The sequence below is a fragment of the Notothenia rossii genome (assembly GCF_949606895.1).
Source record: "Notothenia rossii genome assembly, chromosome: 5".
Lineage (NCBI taxonomy): Eukaryota > Metazoa > Chordata > Actinopteri > Perciformes > Nototheniidae > Notothenia > Notothenia rossii.
In genome coordinates, this window is record NC_136903.1 from 33,126,930 (window position 1) to 33,146,784 (window position 19,855).

Here is a 19,855-nt window from a genome sequence, read left to right on the forward strand (position 1 = left end):
TTTTTTATTACAGATCTGTAATGCCTGTATTTTTTTTTCATACCTTCCTCCTTGTTTTGTTTTTTCTTGCCTCGCTTCTTTTTTGTGGATATTTTAACAGCTCTCTTTCTATAAAGAGAAACAAAAAACAAGTGTTAATTGCAATAGTCATGTGGTGTGTGCTTTGCAAACCAGGGAAGTACTTGCGAGAACACTTACATTTTAAGAAAAAGTTGGAAAAGCAAAGAGTGAAAAATCTTCTGGCTTAGAGGCCAGTTGGTGGTGATACTTTTTTTTTTACACTGGCACTTTTTTATAACCGTTCTGTATCTCATATTGTATAGAGTCAAGATTTCCCTCATTGTTCTACATCATATATTCTATATTGATACCTACCTGTCGATTGCTTTTTTCTCTGCCTCAAACTCTTCTTTCTCCACTTCCACCACCTGTTCTTTCTCCTTGCCTGCCTCCATCTCTCCTGCCACCACCGGTCCAAACTCTTCCTCTGAGTCTTTCTGTCCCTCCAGCTCTCCTCTCTCCAGTCCTTCACTCGCTAATCTGTCTGTCTGTGTCTGTGTCTGTGTCTGTGTCTGTGTCTTCTGTCTCCATCTCCTGCATCTCAGTAGTTCCCTCAGTCTCATCCATTTCACCTCCCTCCCCCTGTTCTGTCTGGTCATCTTCTTCTCCAGTCCTTTCATGCTGATTGCTGCCACAGACCCTCTGTCTCAGGATCCCATGTTTTGAAGTTAAACAAAGCAGAAAAACAAGACATTAAAGATGTAGTGCAGGGTTGAAAATATGATTAACCAAAAAATATTAAAGTTTAACAAAGAAAAAGGAATAAATGAATTGCCCAAAACCAATTTAGGTTGTCTAAAATATTATCTGACTGACATTTCTATCTGATCCATCTGGATAGGTACACAATACAGGATTAAACTTAATAATGAATCATGAATGTGCTGTGAACTATGAAGGCAAACCATTTTTTCCAGGACCGCATGGGCTACCGGTGGCAGCTCGAAGGGGCACTGGAGCTGGGCCGTCCACTTCTTATTTTTATTGTGGTACTTCCCCCAGAAGAGGAGAGGAAAGTACCCAAGGGCCTTCAGTTTTTTGACCTTAAAAACAAATAAAAACATATAGACAAACATCACACAAATAGATACAGACAGATAGATTTTCCAGGCAGTGTTAAAAAGGCAAGACTTTAAAAAAAAGAGAGTTGGCAGTGCACTCTCTATAGTGTGTCTTAATCAGAGAGAATTATCAGAGCAAGACCACTACTGTTTTCTAAAGGGACAATTATGTTCCTGTTCTGTTTTGCCATTCATTAGCATCTGCCATGAAGTTATATTCACTCTACCACATTACAAGTGAACCAAAGGAGACACCTCTTAACCACACCGCATTGGCCGTCGGCCATGTTTTTGTGGTGTGTCCCGCATCATTGGCATTTTTTGCCATTCCCAACAACCTTTGCTGAAGATTCAACATGTTGAATTGGCAGCAGAGCTGTCTGCAAAATAAGCTAGCTTAAGGAAATCTGTGCACAAGAAGAAAAACGGACTTGAGGAAAACTAACTACTACAGTCCAAAGGCTCACACAAAGTCTTTTAATTTGTTATCTCATCTGGTCGTTCTATTACTCAGATATTCCCAACATGAAGCTGAGTGGAGAGTGTTGTGAAAATGTTTTAAAGAGTGTATCACAAACATTGCCTTTATTTCTAGAGCCTTATGTATTTTGTTGTCCCTTTTGAAATGAGGAAGACATGCTTCTGCCTACTGCTGTTATGGAGAGTAAAATCCTCTTATTCAGGTGCAGAGTGTAAGTGAGAGTTGGCAGTAGGTTTTAATCTGTGTGGTGTTTGACCTTCTGGCTTAAAAGTAGGCAACGTGAGGATACCATACGTCGCTACTAGTTCTTTGATGTTGGTTGGTGAGTCAGAACATTTAGTCTAAAATTGCTTTGGGGGGTGGGGATGAATGGCAAACAATGTTGACAGGGCTAAAGTCAATGTATCGTTTTTTATATTTATACTAGCTAATTATTGAAATATTGCAAATGCATTTGGGTTAATGAAATCTTGACACATAATTGAATGACATTTCAAAAGTTGTTCCTTCCCTGTACAATATAGATTCAATTAATATTTCTCTAATGTTGTGGGACAGTAACCTTCAATTGCTGACCAAAATAAAATAAAAAGTTTATTACCACCAGGGCAGAATTATTGAATATCTTCGATTGATTTCTCGACCGGTGTACTTTTTGGGCCCAGTCTTTTGCTTTCTGCCGGAAATCCTTCATACGGGCCGTGTGCCTTGATTTCAGCTCCAACATCTTCCCACACTGAGGAAGTGAGAGGGAAATACGGAGTAGGAAGGACATACTTACTTTTTCTGATAGAAAGACAGTTATAAACAGTTGGGAAACAAAGTATTGCTTATTTCTTTCTTTTAACCATATATATGATGATATAATATAATACTTCCCAAAAAAATGAATCGGAAAATCAATTAAATTCAACTGATTGTACAGACTGACAAAATATGCTACCGAGTAAATGTACCGGATCATTTATTCAGCAGGCTAACCAAGTTAGGATATCTAATTAACAGTATACAGAGGGGCCACATTCAATTTATCTAACTATTTGTAGCAATTCATATTTTAATTGACACTATGAATGTCCATTATATGGCCTCATATATAAACATAATAAAATATTATTCATTTTTTTAAATCAAAATATTGTTATTTAAAAGAACCAACAGTCAAACTTTTCAATGGAACAGGCACATGCAGTAAATGTAATGTTCTAAAAAACACCTATACTGTGATGCACATTTGTGGAGTGACAAAACTCTTTCCGGCTTTTGTTAGAAAAAAGTCACCACTTTGTTCGCCACTTTTATTGTATTGGGTTTTGCAGAAAACAATGAGATATTTATAGGCAAAACTAACTGCCATTTATGTATGAAAATGGCTTTGTCCGAGAGACAGTATAATATACTGTATTATGAATACTTTAGTAGACATATATATATATATATATATATAGTTATATTTACCTTTGTGCATCTACGATTTGCGCAGTTTGATTTTTCCAAACAATGGGGGCACTGTCTTTTTGTGGATCCACCTGGCATCGTTGCTACATTATGAACAAAACAAAAACATCACATGTATCACATATAGTTATTGGCATGACACAAAACAAAAATTCTTCCATATAACCATGTATGATTACTAAAGTCAAATGATATAATCCAAATGATGTTGATTGAATTCAACTTCAAAATAGTGTTAAGTGTGATATCAAAGTTCAATTAGTAGCACTTTAAAATTCACAAATTCCAGGGTAATATCATAAATAACTTTCAATTTCTGGTAATAGTCAGTACGTATTGTGTAATCTTTTTTTGGCATGATAAGATGTTTTCTATTAGCTATCATCATAAACCTCAAATCATGTTTGTTCATAAAATGTATCTGTTATTGCGTGATATAATGCATGTTTTTTGAGATAGAGACTCTACTGTAGTCAAACTAGTACTTAATATTAAATTGCTCTTATGTTCCTGAAGTAAATATAAATATATTCAGTTTTATTCATAATTTTCTTTTCGATTTTTATTATAGAGTAATACACATTTTTTTATATTTCTATTATTCAGATACTCTTTCGAGCTACTGTTGAAATGAATATATTTGATGTTTATGCCAATTATTTGTATTGTATTTTGTATTTTATATTCCTCCTACATATTTTTTATTAATTTGTAATGTCCAATAACACTGGGCTGCAACGAAATAATTTCCCAATTTGGGGTGAAAAAAGTATCTATCTATACACTATTCGTTTAGATTAAAAGCACGACATGTACATATGATTTAAATTATAAATTACATATCCATATAGGCCTACTCCTAAACTTACAGTTTATGTGGACCGGATCGTGTATCGGCTAGTAATGTCTGTTTAAATATCAATGGGACAAATATCTGAGCAGACCTCAGATTGGCTCGAAGCATGGGCGCGGGAAGGGGGGTGCTGAGGGCGCTGCAGCACCCCCTAGCGGCAGGCAGGGGGTGCGGAGCTCCCCTGTCTGAATTATTATTTTGACGGTTATTGCTGCTCCCGCTGTGCATAATCTGTGTAATATATGTAGCCAATAAATTCCACATTGTTGGTAAAATAATATTTTGGCCTGCCCCGAATGTTTTTTCTGTAGGCCCGGACAATTCTACCTCAATAATATAATACATTAACCGTGCTTTACGTGAACCTCATCAAGACACTAGAAAGGACGGCAGGACTGTAATTTCCCATGTTCAGTGAATGCAACAGAGGCAAGACACCAGACCAATCAGAGAGTTGCATGGAAATAAAAGTGCTTGTGTCATTCAAGCTCGCGGCTCTGTGTGTGTGCGGAAATAGCGCATTTAGTGTGTGTGAGAGAGGGGGAGAGAGAGGGACCGGTGCCAGCAGCAGGGACCGTGTTGTTAGCATCTGGTTAGCTAGCTGCACTAACGGACATACGGAGCTGTTTGTTCCACAACAAGCTGGAGGAGAGCTCTCCTGTCAGACTGAGAGACTCAGGTGAGCTAAAGGACTCTCTGAGTGTTTAGATAGTTAACTTTAGTCTAAGTTATCTCAGTGGGTCTCAAACGGTTTGGTCAAAAATTATTCAAAAGATTATTTCCGCGGCACACCTTCATATGATCATTATAGTTATAAAAAAAATAAGAGAATAAAGGAAAATCAGTTATGAAATACTATATGGCAGTAAAACAAGAATACAGTTTGAAAGGGGAGTGATTTGTAAAATATCCATAAAGAAAAATAACATCTGCTTACAGTTGTGTTTCATCTGGGTGTTGAGAGATGTATCCATAGATCTCTTAATGTTGCTCTCAAAGTGCACCAGATTGATGCTTTTAACTTCAATATTTAAAAAAAATCTTCCCGGGGGAACATCTCCCTGGACCCCCCTAGAGGAGGTGAGGTCCGCTACCCACTCGTAAAAAATAGCACTTTACCCCTGCCTATATGCCGTGAGCTGATTATCGAGCCTTCATTGTAACAGTCGCGGGTTTACTGTGTGTTTGCGTGTAGGGAGTTTTTTTGTGCGTGCTCTATAGTGCCCGTAATAGTGTTCACTGGAGTCCAGCACCTCAGCACCCCCACTCAAAATACCTTCCCGCGCCTCTGGCTCGAAGAGTGAATATAAGCTTAAAAACCAGAAATACTGATCTGGATTCAGTAAAGTATTGTGTACGATAATCACCTTAAACAGGGATACCAAGTGACATATAAGACTTACAGATGTATGCATTAACATGCCTTTTCCCCAAACATGATTAATAATAAGTAAATCGCCACTCATTTGGGATTAGATCAGGTTGACAAATGCGTTTAAAGCGGGTTCAGTCGGCTACCATTACTTAATAACACTAACGCAGTCTGTTCGTGTGTGGTGCGATCACAGGCTAAGTACAAAAAAACTGAAGAACCCTGTCATAACACGATCAACTATGTTACTATAGTTGATCTTGGTGGTCTTCCTCTTCGCTAGGAAGACCACCCAGACTGACAGCGGGCTAATAGCGTCATATAACATCTCCTTGCTGATAGCCAAATGTGGGCAGCCGTTCACAATCGGAGAGAAGTTGGTACTCCCTGCCATCAAAGAGGTCATATCTACTGTGATGGAGCGTGATTCCACACAGGTGCTGAAATCCATCCCACTCAGTAATGACACCGTAACACGCAGGATTGATGAAATGGGTGCTGATACAGAGGAGCAGCTGTGTGCCATCCTGCGGGAAACTCCATTCAGCCTTCAGCTGGATGAGACAACCACTTCTGACAACAATGTTCTGTTGATGGCCTATGTCCGCTATAGCACCTCCAACAGTCAGGAGATGGCTGAGGAATTTTTATTTTCCAAATATCTGGTCACAGACACCAAGGGCCAGACCATTTTTAATGCACTGGATGCTTATCTACAGAAGTCAATCCCGATCAACAACATCCTCGCATGTGCTACTGACGGTGCCCCTTCCATGGTTGGCAGGTACCGTGGCTTCACCATTCTGCTGAAGGAGCAGGTCCCGCATGTCCTCACAGTCCACTGTGTCTTGCACCGCCACAACCTTGTGGCCAAATCTAAAAGTCCACCTCTCCACGAGTCTCTCAATGTTGCAGTAAAGGCAATAAACAAAATAAAACCCCACGCCCTGAATAACAGATTGTTCCGACAGCTGTGTCAGGAAAATGATGAGACCTTTGAGCGTCTTCTTCTCCACACTCATGTCAGCTGGCTCTCAAAAGGAAACTGCCTTGCTCGTTTTTGTGAGCTGTTTGACAGCATCGTGGAGTTCCTGGAGGAGGTGGATGCAGCTCTCGGGGAACAGGTGTCATCCAGCCGCTGCGACATCATGTACCTCGCAGACTTCTTTGGCAAAATGAATGAAGTAACGCTGAAACTCCAAGGAAAAGGAGTTACTCTGATCCAGAGCAAGGCGGTCATCCACAGTCTCACCTCCAGGCTGGATCTATACCGGCAGAGCATAGGCAGGAGGCAGTTTGCTCATTTCCCGCTGTTGACCAAGGTGATCTAGCCTAGGCTACTAAATAATGATAATAATAAATAATACATGTAATAAATGTAGGCTACTCTATGCAACACTATTTGTGTTCCTGGTTAGTATAAATAACTTATGTTCTGATATCAGAATAAAGAAACATCAATTAGTAAACTAATTAGCAATAACATAACCAGTTTAAAATCGGATGGTAACATTCTGCACCGATAACAATTTCCTGGTTATACTCATTGCAGGTGTCTGAGGCTCTTACCGATGAGCGCCTTCTCATTTACACAGACCACCTGAGGATGGTGAATGCCGACTTGAAGATCCGCTTCAGAGATCTTTTGGACCTCGATGTTCCCACCTGGGTGGTGCAGCCCTTTCAGGCAGATGTGGCGGAATGCGAGCCAGCAATACAGGAGCATCCCATCGACATCCAGAGTGACGATGAGGCCCAGGCTATTTTCCGCACCTCTGGCTGGGGCAACATGTGGGTCAAATACTCTCAGCGTTAACCGGCTCTCTGGGAGAAAGCGAGGCTGCTTCTTCTGGCTTTCCCAACCACATACCTCGTGGAGCAGGGATTCAGCCAGGTCCTCCACATGCAGTCCAAGTACAGCAATCGCTTGAACTTGACGGCCTCAGGTGCACTGCGACTGAAACTAAGTTCTCTGCAACCCGCAGTGAAGAAACTGGCGGAGAACCACCAAGCGCAGGGCTCACACTAACCTTCCCCACCCCGCAATTTGGCGAAATGCAACACCTTTCCGACCTGTTAGTTCTGTTGGCCTAATGTACAGTTTTGTAGCCTACTGTTTGTTCTGCACTGGACATGTGTGAAATTGCTGCTGTTCCGTAGCAGTCTGTTTGTATTCTCTGCTCTTGACTGAGTTTGTTTAACACTCATAAATATCATTTTTATTCACATTCACATGGCTTTTCTGCTCTCTGGTAAACTAATGATAATGATATTCCAACTGCCCAGTTAAATCAAATCTATTATTTGGCATTCAGTGACATTCTTTTTAAATGATATAACACAGAATTTTAGTCAACATTAATATTCAGGGAAGAAAATAAGTCTACTTTTTTTGATGGGGGGTGGTAAGAGACCTGGATAATGGACAGGGGGGCGCTGGCCCAAAAAAAGGTTGAGAACCCCTGGCCTATAGGAAGAAACGGCCATGAACACATACATACAAAAAAAGATTCCTCAGGCCAGCAGGCCACTTAACAGGCCAGGCCATCGGGAAGCCTCCCGGTCCTCCCGGTGGCCAGTCCGGGCCTGACCTACACAACTAATGTAGAACACAGACTTATTGTCTTCCAGCCTGACAGTGTGTGTGTGTAACATAGACTATATATATATATATATATATATATATATATATTGTAGCATTTCCCTCCACATAATGGTCGTAGGCTTTACTGATGAACCAGAATTTATTCAAACTCCAGACCCAATGTAAGAGCTTGAGCCTCTTCGGGGGGTGCTAACATTTAAATATACAGTCCGTTCTTCTCTTTCTCCGCCGTTACATAGAAGATATTACTTTCTCCGTCACGTTGTTTTCAAAAGCTACAACCACTTCCTGTCAGCCTTGTTAACTCGCCTTCAAAATAAAAGCATAAAAATGAAACAGGAAGTTCACCTAAATTACATTATAAGATATATATAAAACTGCAACGAAAGCAACAAAAACAATGCAACATCCCCTTCAGTTTCAAATAACACAAATTGGGTTATCTACACTCCCACCAAAATTATGAATGTTTCATTTTCAAAACATGAACTATGAAGAATTTTCACATTTAAGAATGTCAATGTCTCTTTGCCATCATCAGCTTAAGAAGCTTCTAACAAAAGAACCAGCTTCTGCACTGGGCGCTCCAATATGGAAGGTTTACCAAGGCGCTCACCCTTCTTGTTCAGTCTCTTATCTCCAACTGAGATCTTCACTCTCCTCACAAGTCCATCCTTACCGCTGACAGTCTCTAAGACTCTTGCTAGTCTCCATTCACCTCTTGGTGACAGTTCATCCATGTCCTGCTGTAGTAGACTATGGCCATGGCTTCATAGAGTAGAATCCGTAGTGAAGCGTCATTGAGTCTATCATGGGAAAGTGACAGAGTAGTGTTCAAAACACTCCTGACAGTCTTTATCTGGTTGTGAGCTATTATCAGCTTCGTCACGTGGTGCTCTTTAGGGATGACCTTTGGGTGCTTGAATGAGTCAGCGAGGGATGAATGGCGGAGTCTTCCTCCCACCTTGAGGATACCATCTGTGTCCAGGAAAACATCAAGGTTGTTTAATTTGTTGCAACACTGTAATTGACTTCCTTTCTTTAACAGTCTTATTTCTTTCTTATATTTTTGACTTTGCAGATCTTGGATTATGACAGGTTCAGCAATTTCCAGTTCGCTCACTGCAACATGACCACCTGACTTGATGTTTTTAGCTTGTCGCAGAAGGCGGGCCACAGCTTTGATGGCTCGGGACCATGACGAAAACTTTGACAGACGGACGACAAGACTCATCGTTTCTGTGGTCTTTGTTTGCAGCGCCTGTGCCTTTTTAGGGTGGTAGATGCCATGATGGGGAATGTACCATTTTTCACCATGAGTTCCGTTTTCGTTTACTTCTTCGACATCATCTCTCTCAATGATTTCTTTCATGAATGTTGTGTAGTCTCTTTTGTATTTCTCATCTCTGCAGAACTTTTGTCGATGACAGAGCCTGATTTCAGCAAGTTTTTTGTTATCAGGTAATTGTGGCCATTGCTTGAAGGGCAGAGGCATCTCATAATGCCCCTTGTCATTTTTCCTTATGCCGTCTTTGAGTTTTCCAAGGAAAACAAGGTCCTCTTCTGAGACAGTTTTTGTCATCTCCTTTTGTGTCCTTAAAGTCTGACTCCAGGGCGCCTATCACATCCATCTGCGTAACTGGAGGGAGTTCCTTTACCGTAACTCTTTGACACAGGCTGGATTCAGATTTCTCGTGAGACGGTGTTGAGCAGCCCACACTGCTCCACCCCAAATCTGTCAGGATGGCAAAGGGCTCGTTGTCTTTTCCTGTTAACACCTGTCTGGATGTCAGTGCTCTGGGACAGTTGTACCCGATTAGGAGTCCGACATCCCAGCTGAGGAGAGGTGGCATGTTATCTGTGATTGCTGTTAAGTGAGACCATGGCTTTGCTGTGTCATGAGTGGGAATATGATCATGATTCGCAGGAATACAGTCTCTTGTGTAAGAATGAGGAAGGTCATGATTCACTCATCGTGATCATGTTCTTTCCAAGCATGGTGGTAAGTTACAGTTTCACAGGATAGGTGTCGGCTTGTAGTTCCTTGCTTACCTCTTGGTCTATGAAGGTACTGTCACTTTGAGTATCTAATAATGCATAGACAAGCTGTTCTTTGGAAGGGTTTTTAGCTGAGGACACCCACACAGGAACGATCATGGAAGTGCTGCCTGTCTGACCGCCTCCAGGGACGTTGAGTACCGTAGCTGCTTTGGTTTCATGTTCACTATTAAGAGCTGTGTTCACAGTGAAAACAGATCTTTCTTGATTTCCACGTCTTCTGAAGTTCTCATCGTGGAGACAGGTAGGGTGCCTTCCCTGACATACATCACAAGTGTGGCGGTGACGACATTCCTTTGCACCGTGACCTGACTTCATGCAGCCGTAACACAGCTTATTATCTTTTACATACTGTATGTTCGTCGATCCTCCAGGGACCTTTCCATGAAGGTTGTACACTTGGGCAGGTGATGATTATCATCTTTGCACCACATGCAGGGGGGCCTTGGGTTTTCACTGTTTATGGCAGTTTGTTTGCTGAAGACATTTGCTTTATTTCCCCTTGTTTCCTTAATGCCTCTTTTGTCATATGAGTTGGATGAGTAGAGAGCATGTAGAGAAGTTACTGGGTTGCATGCTATCTCTGACTCTAATGACACAAAGTGAGTGAAATCCTCAAAGGTGGGAAACTCTTTACCTTCCATGAGAGCGATTGTAACTTGGCGATTCCAACGTGCTGCTAGCCAATCAGGAATTTTCTGGATTAGCTTTTGGTTTTCTTCGCAGTCATTTAGAATATTTAGACCCTTCACATGGGGCATGCTTTGCAGGCAGGCATTTAGGAAGTCAGAGAATGTTCTTAACCCTTCAGCGTCTTTGGGTTCTTTTTTTTGCCATTTTGACAGCTTCTCCCTGAGAGCTCTTTGGATCACAAATGGCTGCCCAAAGCATTGATTGAGCTTATTCCATGCATCTATGTATGCCTGTTCATCGTTTCGATAGAATGTTCCTTCAAGGCATTTGTGAGCAGGGCCACGGACATGTTTCTTTTGATGGCAAAGTTTATAGGCTGAAGAAATGCCCTTTCGGTCCACTAGTGCAGTGGTTCCCAACCTTTTTTTTTTTTACCAAGGCACCCCTGAAAATATTTCTCGACCCCAAGGCACCCCAACTTTTTGTAGATTTAAAAACCACTTCAGAGCTTATACTAAAAACCATAAATACACCATAAATTGGTTTTCAAATGTGTATTTAATTGAATAGAACATTTTATAGAACAAATAATGTATTCACACATAATAACAAGAACCAGACTAAAAATGTCAACACCATTTCTATGAAGAATTCAATATTATAAACAGGCCTACTAAGTAGACTCTTTTGTTTTGGCTGAAAATAGTAGGCCTACCTGTGTAAAAACACAAATACATATCAATACAGTTATTATTTTACATTTGGATTTCAAAAGAGGCAGGCCTATGATCACTTAGATTAAATAATAACTTAATAGAATTGGAGGGATGAAACAATGCCCTCTGACCTGACTGTGGTCATGTGACTCATCAACCACATCCCAAATATGAAACATTGTGCATTTCGCTATCCAGATAATACTGTGACAAAATCATAAATCATACATTTATAAGAAAGGCACACAAATTAACATCCAAACATAAACATTTCTCAGACCGTTACACGGTGCTAGTGCGACACTTGTGCCTGCTTTTGTGAGCAGAGTCTCTTGATGCGTGGGGGGATAGTGGACAGCGCAACACGGAGGTCCTGCTCCACTGACAGCCGGGTCCGGGTCTTGTTTTTGACATATGCGAGTGAGGAAAACGCCAGCTCGCACAAGTAGGAGGTTGGAAACTGTAAAAGCACCTTGATGGCACTCTGAGAGGGATGGATACTCGTGTCCCACCAGCAGCCAAAATATATCCAGACGTAGTTCCCGGTACTTCAGTTTCAGGGAGCGGTCCATAGATAGCTCTGCGAGTTCATCCTGAGCTCTGCTGTTTAAACTTGTGGCTGATATTAATGTTATTTTAGACTTCTTTTGCACTGCTGTTCCATCATGTTCTGTCATCCCTGCCTGTGTTGTTGAGGGCTGGGGTGCTTCTTTATTTATTGTCACTACATAACGATCCATCTTGAAATTATTTGTCGCGAGGATAAAAAGCTGCTCTGCACACCGTAAACAATGACGGCTGACGTAAATCATGAGAATTTAAGCTGTTTAATATTTCTAAATCTGAGCAATATATGTTTTATTAGCTTATGAACTCCATTGTACATGTAATAAAATAAAGTGTATATGAAGTGAAGTTTATTAAGTGAGAAAAAAATGTGGAACATAAAAATACGTTTTTTTGCGGCACACTTGGACAGTGCTCGCGGCACACCGGTTGGGAACCACTGCACTAGTGACATGAATGACATTCTCTATTCAATGAAAAGGAGTGGGTCTCCACTAAAGACTGTGGGCATTGGCATTGGGAGTCTGTTTATGGCTATGCTGTCTTGTATTGCTTGGGCCAAACAGGACACATCAGTAGTGGGTGTTGGTGCCGTAATGTGAGGGTTTTGACAATTTACATAAGGGCTAAAAGGGATGTGTCTCATGTTCTGCTGTGTAGACTGTCTATCAGTTTCCTGTCTGATTTCTCTGTCGTAGATCTCCAGCCTGGCACGAGCAGCCTCCATTTCCCTTTCTGCTTGTAGACTCTCTAATTTAGACTTCTGCATGTTTAGTTTCTCCTCCATCATTCTTATTTCTTCCTTTTGCTTTCTTTCTTTTTCCATTACTTTATATTGAGCCTCCTTGGCAGCAAGCTCTGCGGCTGCATCAGCTCTTTTTGCAGTTAGGACCGAGGTTTCAGAATGGTGACTGGCGCTTGAATGAGAGGCAATGCCATAAATGGAGTATGCGTAGTCATGGGCTGATAGCTGGCGAAGACAGTGCCTTTCACGCTCTGCATCAAAATCGCCATCTATTTCCGTTAAGCGGTCGTTGATCATTTTCATAATGTCTTTCGTTACAGCCTCACATGTGTCAATTATGCGTCTTAGTTCAGTGGATGGTGTGATCCGGTGATCCATCTTCAATTGCGTCTGCCATTTCAGCCAATTCCCATTTTGATATGTCAGTCTTTAATATTTCTTTGGCTTTTCTGACTTGGTATTTCCACTGATCATACAGGCTAAGCAGTCTTTTTTCCTTTTTACAAATGTCCTCCTGTTGGTAGGCAAGCATTTTCTGTCTGCACAGTGGGGCGTTCTGAACGACGTGGTAATGCTAACCCATCAGTTTTCTCCATTTTGAGTTGAAGCTCAGCTAGTTGTTTTTCTTTATATTCAATTTCCTCCTTTAATTCCTGCCTTGACATGCCTTCACAATCTTCCTGATGTAATCAGTGTTGGGTGTAACGCGTTACAAAAGTAACGGAGTTACAGTAATATATTACTTTTTGCTGTAACGAAGTAATGTAACGCATTACTAATGAAATTTGGGTAATATATTACCCGTTACAATGCTCAGTAACGCAGTTACAACACATTTTAACCCGAAATTAAATGGTGTTTTGTTTTTTAAGAATGTACTAACATAGCGAGACATTCCGACACCGGACAAATTGTGCGGGTAGATTAGTAAACCTGGTGTGTTTACCCTTCAGGCTTCGCGTCGGGGTCTTCGGGGCAGTTGAATGTTATGCACCCTCTATTCAAAAAAGAGAACAGAGCGAAAAATACAAACAACAAATGGTGTCAGGTGCGCGTGACCTGCTCCACTGCGCGTGCATCATTTCAAGAGTGCTTCCACAGCAGTGACACACATCTGTGGATAATCAAATACGAAAATGGTTAAAGCAACCATCAGTAAACGCCAGCAACACTGCATCTACTGCAGACAGTAGCAACAGGTCAGATGGGGACATCACGTTACCCTCCGTTGTGGACACTAGCTTACTCCCGCCTGACTCGCCCCCGGAGCAGCAGTCTTCGTCGCTCGAAACTACGCCGCCCCTCTGCGGCCCGCAGGTGCCAGGATACCACGGCAAAACAAAGCCTGCCCAGGTATGTCTAAACAAGTACCCGCCTGTACAGTGGGGTTAGGCGGTCATTTTGCAGCTTGTGCTATACAAATAGACAATGGAATATTCACGTGAAAATAGTGCCATATTCTGCCATGCCTGTATAAATGTTGGGTCAAAAATAATGCATACAATAGCACAGATGCCTTCACCACGAATGGCTACAAAAATATCTCATATCCCAAGCTTATTAACGAGCTGATGTTGCAGCTGAAATGTGCTCCAGGTCACAAAGTCAACCTCACATGATGATGTGATACCAGTTTTTAAGCACAGTAAATATTCTCTTCCCAGAGATGGGACCAAGGTGATGATGTAGTACATGGTTTTATTAATACTTTTGCTTTTCAATGTTTGCCATTTCAAACCATTAGCTGGTTCAAATAATATTTGCCTTGATTTACAATATGTTCTCATTTGTTTTATCAGTACAGTTTTGAAGCTTTTGTGCTTTTCTTTGCCATAGCCCACTTTGGACTATATGAAATATTTCAGAATTGCACTTTTAAAATCACTTTAAATGTTCTCACTTGCTTGGTTTCAAAACATAACAAATGCCATAATCTGTTCATTGGGGACCATCAATGCTATTTTTCATTGCTGTTGCCGGCCACTATTGCTCATGTAAACCTACTACTGCTGCGCCCCCTGTAATCTCAGATGCACCCGGAGTCATTTTGTTCTGGAACCGGGCCTGTACATGGCCATATACTAAACAAACTACAGAGCCCATTCCGTGTCCTGTTATGGTTTACTTCCTCTCTGCCTTCTTCTGGTGATTTATCTGACGTCCAGCGCTCCGTCTTTTAACCTCTTTTCCTTTCTCTTTCTTGATCCTCCTTAGAAATCTTCATTATAGTCCTTGACAGTGGCCTGCACTGCTATATTAACAACGTGTCACATGTTAAGAATTTACAATCCGAATCGAGTATTCAACTAAGCCGTGTAATAAAAGTTGTTAGTAGCCTTAAGGACCTACAGTTGTTATGCTATACCACATTGCCCTTCACTGGATGTACAATAACTACATTTTAGCATTTAAAATACCTAGCCATTCTTTTGCGGCTATTTTGGTGAAAGTAACTAAAAAGTAACTAAAGTAGTGTAACTCATTACATTTCAGAGACAGTAATATTGTAATGTAACTTATTACTTTCAAAAGAGAGTAATAAGTAATATGTAATATATTACATTTTGGAAGTAACTTGCCCAACACTGGATGTAATAAACCTATCTTTTCCTTTATTTCCATTTGTAGCTTATTTATCTGTTCCTTTATGTCATCCATTTTGAGCTTAGCCGTATTCTTTACCTTCTCAGTTCACGCTAGATGCTGCAGCTCGCTGATCTGTGTGCCGTGCCGTTCCTTCAATCCACAGGCAGCGTGGTGTAGCTTGTAGCTTGTAGCTGGTGAAGGTGAAGCTCTTACTGAAGCATTTCCCTCCGAATAATGGTCGTAGGCTTTACTGATGAACCAGAATTTATTCAAACTCCAGACCCAACGTAAGAGCTTGAGCCTCTTCGGGGGGTGCTAACATTTAAATATACAGTCCGTTCTTCTCTTTCTCCGCCGTTACATAGAAGATATTACTTTCTCCGTCACGTTGTTTTCAAAAGCTACAACCACTTCCTGTCAGCCTTGTTAACTCGCCTTCAAAATAAAAGCATACAAATGAAACAGGAAGTTCACCTAAATTAAATTTTAAGATATATATAAAACTGCAACGAAAGCAACAAAAACAATGCAACATCCCCTTCAGTTTCAAATAACACAAATTGGGTTATCTACATATATATATATTTATAAAATGGACAAGTCAAATCAAGCAATCTGATTGGTTCTTAGCCGTGATATACTGAGCGTATACCACGGGTAGAATTGTAAGTTACTTTTCACAACAAGTCAGTATCCCTCCGCGTCTGAGAAAAACAGTATACCGTTGTTCTGAAATCTTTCTGGAACAAGAAAGCAGCGGAGATGTAACGGGGCAGAAACCCTCCTTTTTATGCAGCGGTCCAGACATAGACATCAAACGGCAAAACATATTCAGTGTGCAGTTCCTTCGGCATTAGGGCAGGGATATCTAAACACTTTCCAAGGTTTGACATAATGAATGAATACAGTTACTGTATGTTTAATCATTAAATATTGATTTTAATTTCTAACACCTGCCGATGGTCCATTAAGGAGGCTATACGGTAGAAATGGCCGGGATTTGCATTTTTACGTTTTAATGTCTGACCAATTGTTGAACAGCATTTCCGTGCACATGACTTGTGTTTAAAGTTTATAGTCCGTTTGAGTTTTGCCCGTGTGAACGCAAAACGAACCTTCTGAAAAATGAAACAATGCAACAAACTGTCGTCTGGTGCACAACAGAGAAGTGGACTATTAGGTGTGAATAAGTTATCTCAGTGGGTCTCAAACGTTTTGATCACAATTGATGTAAGGCAAGGCAAGTTTATTTATATAGCACCTTTCAACACAAGGCAATTTAAAGTGCATTACAAAAAAAATTAAAGACATTAAGAAAATGGCAATTAAAAACAGTCATTAAAAAAGTAAAGGTAATAAAAGAAACATTAAAAGAAAAAATACATGAATAAAAGTTACAGTGCACTAAGATGTGAATAGTTCAATTAAAAGCAGCGGCAAAAAGAAAAGTCTTCAGCCTGGATTTAAAAGTAGTAAGAGTTGTAGGTTTCTGGTAGTTTGTTCCAGATATTTGGAGCATAATAACTGAACGCTGCTTCTCCATGTTTAGTTCTGACTCTGGGGACAGAAAGCTGACCAGTCCCAGAAGAACTGAGAGTTCTGGAGGGTTCATAATTTAGCAGTAGGTCAGACATTTATTTTGGGCCTAAACCATTCAATGCTTTATAAACCAGCAGCAGTATTTTTGACACACAGGAAGCCAATGTAAAGACTTCAGAACAGGAGTGATTCGATCCACTTTCTTAGTGTCAGTGACAACTCGAGCAGCAGCGTTCTGAATTAGCTGCAGCTTTCTAATATATTTTTTAGTGAGACCTGTAAAGCCACCATTACAGTAGTCGAGTCTACTGAAGATAAAAGCAGTCTTTTAATCCTAGATATATTCTTAAGGTGATAGTAGGCTGATTTAGTAATTGTTTTAATGTGACTTTTGAAACTCAGTAAACAAATATTTCCAAGGCACACATTTATAATTATTGGGATAAACAGGTTTTAAATCATTTTAATGTATACTATAGGACAGTAAACCAAAAATATCATTTAAAACTGGAGAGATAAAAAAATATGCATAAATACATTTTAACTAGGTAAAATAAGATATGAATGAACAACAAAAATAAAATAAGTTACATTTATGTGTTATTGGCTATGGTAGGTTATTGGTTATGTTCACATACTTATTTGATTATTAAAATGTAAACCGATCATTTCATATGGGTGTTTTAGAGTTGTACCCCCTATCTAATCTCTAGTAATTGTGTGCTCAAAGTGCACCCAATTGAAGCATTTTACGAAAATGTTCAAACATTTCTTCCCGGGGGGGACCCCCTAGAGCAGTGGTTCCCAACCTGGGGGTCGCGACCCCCTTGGGGGGTCGCCAAAGATCGCAGGGGGGGCGCCAGACCTCAGATGATTTGAGGCCTAATATCATATTTAGAATTTAAAAAAAAATGTACATATCATTTTTTTTTTACATATCATTTTTTTAAAATATTGTAACGCAATACATGATTGGCGCTAAAAGCCTTGTCTACATTACAATAAAATATAGAAATTAATTGATTAACTAAAATTAAAATTCAAAAAATTAATCTGATACTCCTCCGATTGGCGCCAACATTGACGTTACTGTGTCAGCTTTCATAATAATAACAGTTTGCTGCGCTTGCTAGCTAGCGACCGACTTCATAAGGTGAATATTTTTGTCTAAAAATGTCTGAAAAACGTAAAGGAGATAACAGCTGATCTGCAGTCAAAAAGAAAATGAGGACCTACCTAGAGAGCTATCTTAACTTCGGTTTCATGGAGGGAACGGACAAAACCCGCCCAGAGTGTGTGATATGCAGAGAGAAGCTAGCCAACGAAAGCATGAAACCCAGCAAAATGAAGAGACACCAACAGACCATGCACCCAGAAACAGTCGGGCGTGATCGGGACTTTTTCATAAAGAAACAACACCTTGCAAAGGCAAACAAGCCAATGGATATTAGAACAGCGTTTGTTAGGGCTGGCAGCGAGGCCTCTTTTGAATGTGCACTTTTAATAGCAAAGGCAAAGAAACCGCACAACATTGGCGAGCAGCTCATTAAGCCAGCTTGCATTAAGATGGCTGAGAAACTGTGCGGCCCGCAGGTCGCGGAGAAGCTAAAAATTGTACCACTGTCAAACAATACGGTGAAAGATAGAATTGAGAAGATGGCAAGTAACTGCGAGCTGCAACTGCTCGAAAAGCTTGGAAAGGGGCCATTTGCCATACAACTTGATGAAACCACAACTGTAGCAGACGAGGCTGTGCTGATCGTTTATGTGCAATATATCGATGGGGAAGATTTGAAGCAGGACATTCTTATGTCAGTCAACCTTACCAATACCACCCGGGGTGAGGACATTTTTACTGCAGTGGATTCTTACCTCTCATCCCACAAGCTTTCCTATGAGAATTTAGTTGCATGTTGCACAGACGGAGCTGTCTTTATGATGGGGGAAAACAAGGGATTTAACAGTCGCTTGAAAGAAAAGGCCCCACACTGCACAATATTTCACTGTGTGATACATCGCCAGGCCCTGAAACTGTCAGAAGACCTCAGCGAAACACTCTCAACTGTTATTAAAATAGTCAATTTCATCAAAGGTTGCCACCCCAACAAGCGTCTATTCGCAGACTTGTGCGAGGATGAAGCGCACCAAACCCTCCTCCTGCACACCGAGGTGCACTGGCTCTCACGCGGCCGAGTGCTGGCACGCTTTGTAGAACTGAAGGAAAAAATTGAAGAGTTTCTACAAACTCGTAACCGCGCACTGTCAGAGCAAGTGACTGAGTCATTCTGGATTAAAACAGCATACCTGGCCGACATCTTCAGTCTCTACAATGAAACAAACAAGCGTCTGCAAGGCGTGGAGTCCAACATTCTCCAATGTAAAGAGGCGCTCGATGCATTTGTGCGCAAACTGGAGTACAGGGTCGGGAAAATGGAGAGGGGGGAGCTGCAACAGTTTCCACTACTGCTGAAACAATCCCAAAACAATCCTGAAACGGTGCCTGTGTCTGTACGTCGCGAGTTCATCCGCCATATGAACGCACTGCAAACGGAAATGAAATCAGGGTTCGCTGACATAGACGAGTATGTCTCCAAGGAATTGTGGGTTTTAGATCCCTTTATTGCCAAAGTTGAGGATGTGGAATACCTGGATTGCGAAGATGAGCTCACCTAAATCCAAGCTGACTCGCTGTCAAAGAAATACTTCCAGGAAAAAGGATTTAAAAAGTTTTGGATTCTCAAAGGACCAAGCCTCGCTCCAAAGATCACACTGCATGCCAAGACCAGGATTATACTCCCATTCAGTACGACATATCTATCAGAAACAGCCTTCAGTGCACTTGTTGCCATCAAAACAAAAGCACGCAACACACTGGACGTTCACAACGACTTTAGACTGGCTGTCACTCACATTACACCGGACATTCCATCCCTGGCTGCGGGCGTGCAAGCCCAAGGTTCACATTAATGAACCTACTTGAACCTCGTCTTCTCTCTGCTACCTTTTCCATGGCAAACAAGCATTTGATTTACCTGCTTAATATGCCAGTTTTTCATTTTTGTTTTATACAGGCCTATGCAACCATATTACCATTTATTTATTAGACATAGTATATTCTTTT

At 40.9% G+C, this 19,855-nt stretch overlaps 2 protein-coding genes across 7 annotated transcripts in view; one reads left to right on the forward strand and one right to left on the reverse strand.

The window, feature by feature from the left end:
• LOC307039081 (uncharacterized protein) overlaps window positions 1-19,855 on the reverse strand; it is a 40,390-nt gene that overhangs the window by 2,041 nt on the left and 18,494 nt on the right. For 2 of the 6 annotated variants that reach the window (XM_079680857.1, XM_079680858.1), the window contains exons 2-5: window positions 3,061-3,143; window positions 2,204-2,338; window positions 966-1,103; window positions 376-702 (exon numbers count right to left, since the gene is read on the reverse strand). In XM_079680857.1, coding sequence (XP_079536983.1) covers window positions 529-702; window positions 966-1,103; window positions 2,204-2,338; window positions 3,061-3,138 — 525 coding nt within the window. In that variant the 5' untranslated portion in view covers window positions 3,139-3,143 and the 3' untranslated portion in view covers window positions 376-528. Of the gene's footprint in view, window positions 1-43; window positions 109-375; window positions 703-965; window positions 1,104-2,203; window positions 2,339-3,060; window positions 3,144-13,555; window positions 13,728-15,291; window positions 15,694-19,855 lie in introns of those variants that run through there. The other 4 variants (XM_079680860.1, XM_079680861.1, XM_079680856.1 and 1 more) reach the window with 4 other exon arrangements.
• Window positions 3,162-7,734, forward strand: LOC307039080 (protein FAM200C-like). Its single transcript, XM_079680855.1, has 3 exons — window positions 3,162-4,592; window positions 5,109-6,607; window positions 6,838-7,734. The coding sequence occupies exons 2-3, from the start codon at window positions 5,702-5,704 to the stop codon at window positions 7,099-7,101; spliced, it is 1,170 nt and encodes a 389-aa protein (XP_079536981.1). The 5' UTR covers window positions 3,162-4,592; window positions 5,109-5,701; the 3' UTR covers window positions 7,102-7,734.